We start from the raw sequence: 5,683 nt of genomic DNA on the forward strand, positions 1-5,683 counted from the left end.
CCGTTACCCGGGGGTATATTAATATATTCTTCTGAAATAAATTGTCATCAAATTAAAGATAATTTTAAAATTAAATTACATTCTTTTTTTATTGTATTAACTAATTTTCTTATAAAGTTTGAATCGATGTTTTTTTTAATTATATTTAAATAGTTTAATGATAGAGAAAAAAAAAACAAATACTCAGTTGATTGGTGTACATTAATTTTATACGAAAAGATTTAATAAAATTATAGTTATTTTAAAATAATTATTATTAAATAGACGTATATAATAAGATGATTAATTTTTTATTAGATGACTATCGGTGTATAGTAATTATACTTTAATGATATGTCTTGCCATGCTAAATTAGTCTTTTCAGATTATCTTTCAAGTTTCTTACCAAGAGGCATAGCATATAAGTGATACTAGTTTGTTTTATTCAATGAAAGATAGAGATATGATTAATTTAAAAAAGGAGAAGAGACAAATTTTAAATTATTTTGTATTTAATTAAAGAAAAAAAATCAATGGTGTTCAATTTCACTTGTTTTTTATTTAAATTTATAACTTATTTTTTATTTGAAAAAATATATCTTGAGAGACTTAAACACTTATTTCTTCTATTAAAATCCTTAAATATTTAAACGTTAATTAATTGAAAAATACTATTCTATTTTAATGAATATTTAATCCTCAATCAATATCTTGATATGAAAGTGGAATATAGTACCAACTAATTTGATGACAGTTATAATTCTCATATCAAATGTATATCTTTCGTTTACATATAATTTTAATTTAATGATATTTATTTTATATATCTAATATTAACGAGATTGTCAAAATTATTAAACTATAAAAAAAATCATATATTTATTCATCTGCTCATTATCCATTTCATTGTCTTGTTTTATTCGATATTAAAGCTTTATGCGTGAATTTATTTTTCACCATTTTGCATATCTATTATTTATTTTTAAAATTTTATTCTCTTATTCTAATTCGAATTTTTCATCGATTTTTAAAAAATAATTCAATCAAAATTATACAATAAAAAATATAATAGGATTAATAGATTCAATAATAAAAAATTAAGGTGTTCATAATAAAAATAAATGTGGATTAATAAAAAAAAAAAGACATGTCTTATTAATTGCTATGTGATAATAACCAATAAAAACGGCATAATTCAATATAAAAAAAATAAAAAAATCAAATTAGAGAGAAGAATCTAACAAAATGTTTTACGCACTAAAACCATATTTCTACCGTGTTACGGGATAAATAGCTCCATAAACCCTTAAAACTCACTACTATTGTCTCTTACCATTCCATCTACCCTTTCGCCCAAAACTCCAAAACCAGACTTTGCCGTCACCCAAGACCACCTACCATCCAACTTCCGGCAGCGTTTTTCTGCAACCGGCACCGTTCTTTCTGCTTTATCAATCGTACATTCCTGGTTCGTTTCTATTCATCCTTACCTAGTTTTTTTCTCTTATTTATTCTTATTTAATGTTGTTTCAATGGTTGTTTCATTGAATTATTGTTCTATAATTTTGATTTTTTTTCAAACATCTTGCCTATTTTGTGAAGGAGGAGAAGGGATTTATTTCAAAAATTGTTACTTGATTTTTTTCTCTTATTTGAGATTGATTTTCATGTGATTTTTGCACTGTAGTTTTGAAATCGTGATTTATTTTTTGAAAGAATCTCAATTATAAAAATAAATTATTAATGTTTTTTTGTAAGAAAAAATATAACGATCACAGGGTTTTATTTTTATAGCTCGCCAAAGTCAACAAATATATTAGGACCGGTCCTGTTGGCCACAAAAATTAGGGAAAATTGTATTTATCTTCCTGAGGTCTCCTTGAATGACATTTTCTCTAGTTTTCAAAATGTATTTCAAAATTGTATTTATTGTTTTTGACTTTTTGTGGATGTTACGTGTTCGATTACTATGAATTTAAGGATTAACTAAAACTCAACAAGAGCTTCATTACATCGTAATTAAATGTTTTGTTTTGTCATGTATTGTAGGGGAACTTGTGGGGCTGATATTGTGATCCATTAGGAAAGATGAGATTGCTAACACACAACATGCTGTCATCAAACATAAGAGGCGTGGTGAATGGGTTTCCATTGCGCATCGAAGTGGGGAAAGTGGTGGAAAAGAATGTGGAAATGAATGGTGACTTTCTAAAGAACATGTTTGTCAAGATTGATTGGAAGGCTTTTGTGGAAGCTTCACAATCCATGGGATACACTGAATTACCTGAGGAGGCTGATTTATCCATGTTGGATTCAGATGAGTTTCTGAACAGGTTTCATCATGCACTCTTGGAACTCCACCTTGAAGAAGGTGCTCTTGTTTGCCCTGAGACAGGACGGCGGTTCCCTGTCAGTAAAGGCATTCCAAATATGCTTCTTCATGAGGATGAGGTTTGAATTTTGCTATTAGCCTATTATCACCTTCAACGGTTTTGTAGAACACTAATGAGTTATTATGTTCTTTGTCACTCTGTAATTAAAATGTTTGGTAGCGAAACGAATTCAACTGCAATTTGAATTTATATAAAACTCTGTTTATGATGTCGTGACTATGCTTTGGCTCACTGGTTTGGCTATTGTTTGATAATTTCACTATCTCCAACTGCATGTTACATTAAATTGCAACACATTGGTGAGCTCCTATAACATGTTGTGTTCCCCAAAATCAACAATCCATAAGCCATAAGTAGTGGATATATATTTTTCTAATAAAAATCACCTAGCATGCAATAGAGTGAAACTTTGTTTAAACCCTTCAAGCTTATATTGAGGTTTTATGTGTAAAGTGCTAACCTCAGATTCCAATTAACTAGTTATCAAGTCAATGAAAGATAAAATAATATCTGTTTGAAATATGTTTTTGACAAAATAGATAGACCCTCCAGCAAATAATGTTTTAGTTGATATGTGAACATAGTTTATAAAATTGTCGTTTTATAGAAGGACCTCTTATAGTCAATGTTATAAGAGTGTTAATTTGTAGATACTTATGTCTTTAGGTGTCAGAAACAAGTAGATTTGAAATTTAGTAAATTCATAATAGAAATTGCACTAATTAATGTTTTATTGTGTGAATTCGGATTGTATAACATTTTTACTCTATTTCTCAAGTCCAACAAAAAACCCACTTTTCAATACTCAAACGTTCTGTATCCTCACTCGAGCGTTATAAACAAATTTCTTCTTCGTTTGGGTAAAATGAATTTATTATATTTGACAACCTTGCCTATAGGTATTGTTGAATAATATGGCTGCCTCCACCGTAACACAGTATAGCACTATTCTTGTTTTTGGATCTTCTACAGCAGATTCGAACTAATCTTTTGGGACATTTTATGTGATACAAGAAATGAGATATAATCAATAAAGATTTATTTACTTTTTTATCTGGTAGGGTTGTGAATGAAGTGAGCTATTTGAGATCAATAAATAAACCTAATAAACTCATGGATTTGGTTAATTTAATGAGCCAAATTTAAGCTTTTAAATGAGTCAATTTATGTATGTTTGTTGAAATGGTTCTTTAAAATTTTTAAAGAGTGATTTTAATTTTATATTTTAAAAAATAATTTTAATGAAAAAACATATTTTCATATTTAATATCAGCGATGTTAACGTGATAAAAATTATATATTTTTTAAAAAAGTGTGTTTTAAAAATTAATTTTATAGGAAGTTTCTTAGCTTTTCATTTTTTAATTATTCAAAAATAATTGTAACAACTATATTAAATAATATTTTAAGATAAATTATCATGAAGTTTTATTTTTAATTTTTTTTGAAAATGTTATTAAAAAATGTAAAATATTATAAAAATAATTTTGGAAAAAAATCAGATACAAATGTGCCCATAGTTTACACCTTTAATAATGTTGTATAGAATATAAATTTGACAAATTCAAATGTTGAATCAATTTTTGGATTAGTGAACAATAACATTATTCATGATTTTTTTTGGCAAATTATATCTGCACCATAATATATAAAATAATTCAAAAGTTAATGTAAATGTTATTTAGAAAAATAATTAAAATATATATATATATAAAAGTAGAATTTAAAATTTTAAAAAGTTCAAAATAAAAAACAAAAAAATTATTGTCATACGAAAGAATTGGAAGTAAAAGTATTCAAATTAAATTTTAATTTGTAATTTTTTTGTCTCTATAATACATAGACAATTCAATAAAGCAATCAATATTTTTTCTATTCATCTGTCTTATTCTATTTCTGTTATAATAATAATTTTATATTTGTATTTTAATATAATTATATAAATATATTGATTTAATTGAATAATATTTTAGCAAAACTGTTTTAAAAATTAATTTTATAGGAAGTTTCTTAGCTTTTCATTTTTTAATTATTCAAAAATAATTGTAACAACTATATTAAATAATATTTTAAGATAAATTATCATGAAGTTTTATTTTTAATTTTTTTTGAAAATGTTATTAAAAAATGTAAAATATTATAAAAATAATTTTGGAAAAAAATCAGATACAAATGTGCCCATAGTTTACACCTTTAATAATGTTGTATAGAATATAAATTTGACAAATTCAAATGTTGAATCAATTTTTGGATTAGTGAACAATAACATTATTCATGATTTTTTTTGGCAAATTATATCTGCACCATAATATATAAAATAATTCAAAAGTTAATGTAAATGTTATTTAGAAAAATAATTAAAATATATATATATATAAAAGTAGAATTTAAAATTTTAAAAAGTTCAAAATAAAAAACAAAAAAATTATTGTCATACGAAAGAATTGGAAGTAAAAGTATTCAAATTAAATTTTAATTTGTAATTTTTTTGTCTCTATAATACATAGACAATTCAATAAATCAATCAATATTTTTTCTATTCATCTGTCTTATTCTATTTCTGTTATAATAATAATTTTATATTTGTATTTTAATATAATTATATAAATATATTGATTTAATTGAATAATATTTTAGCAAAACATATACATTGATATATGTTTTGAACGAGTAAACTATTTTATTAAATACTTGAAAAATATAGAGAATTTGAATTAACAAATACTATTTGATCTTATCTAAAAATATAATTGTTTGTGTTAAAAAGTTGACACTGAAATAGAGATTAAATATATTTTTGTTAAAAATTGTCTAATTCACATAAAAAATAATATGATAAATCTTATGATTACGACATGTACACTTATACAAATATTAAATCTATCTATAAATTTGTTAGTATTAATTATTTATATGACAGATCAAACAATTAATTCACTTAATAAAAAATATTTAAATAATATTACACAGACAAAAGAAATTTTTTGTCTTGAAAAACTTAAATCATTTTTATGATGAGTTGAAATTATGTTTTAAATATCCTAAAACTCATCTAAAATAAAATAATTATCATAATTTGAATAACAAAATTATTTTTAAAGATTTAAAAATCATTACAAATATTTTAACAATTCAATCAAAATTAAAATTTATAATATTAAACTGTTTGATAACATTTAATTGTTTTCATAATATATAATATATGTAAAGTTTAAAAACAAAAACGTTCTTTTAAAATGGGGTTGAAATGGTTTTTTTTAATCTTAATTTTAGATTGTTTTCTATTAAAACTAAAAACCATGTAAATAGAT

At 23.5% G+C, this 5,683-nt stretch overlaps 1 protein-coding gene across 1 annotated transcript; it reads left to right on the forward strand.

The window, feature by feature from the left end:
• The first annotated feature begins 1,268 nt into the window (after nucleotides 1-1,268).
• Nucleotides 1,269-2,580, forward strand: LOC101506381 (multifunctional methyltransferase subunit TRM112 homolog A-like). The gene is made up of 2 exons (XM_004492955.4): nucleotides 1,269-1,447; nucleotides 2,029-2,580. The coding sequence occupies exon 2, from the start codon at nucleotides 2,068-2,070 to the stop codon at nucleotides 2,434-2,436; it is 369 nt and encodes a 122-aa protein (XP_004493012.1). The 5' UTR covers nucleotides 1,269-1,447; nucleotides 2,029-2,067; the 3' UTR covers nucleotides 2,437-2,580.
• The last annotated feature ends 3,103 nt before the right edge of the window (nucleotides 2,581-5,683 follow it).

This window comes from Cicer arietinum, chromosome 3, assembly GCF_000331145.2.
Source record: "Cicer arietinum cultivar CDC Frontier isolate Library 1 chromosome 3, Cicar.CDCFrontier_v2.0, whole genome shotgun sequence".
Classification (NCBI taxonomy): domain Eukaryota; kingdom Viridiplantae; phylum Streptophyta; class Magnoliopsida; order Fabales; family Fabaceae; genus Cicer; species Cicer arietinum.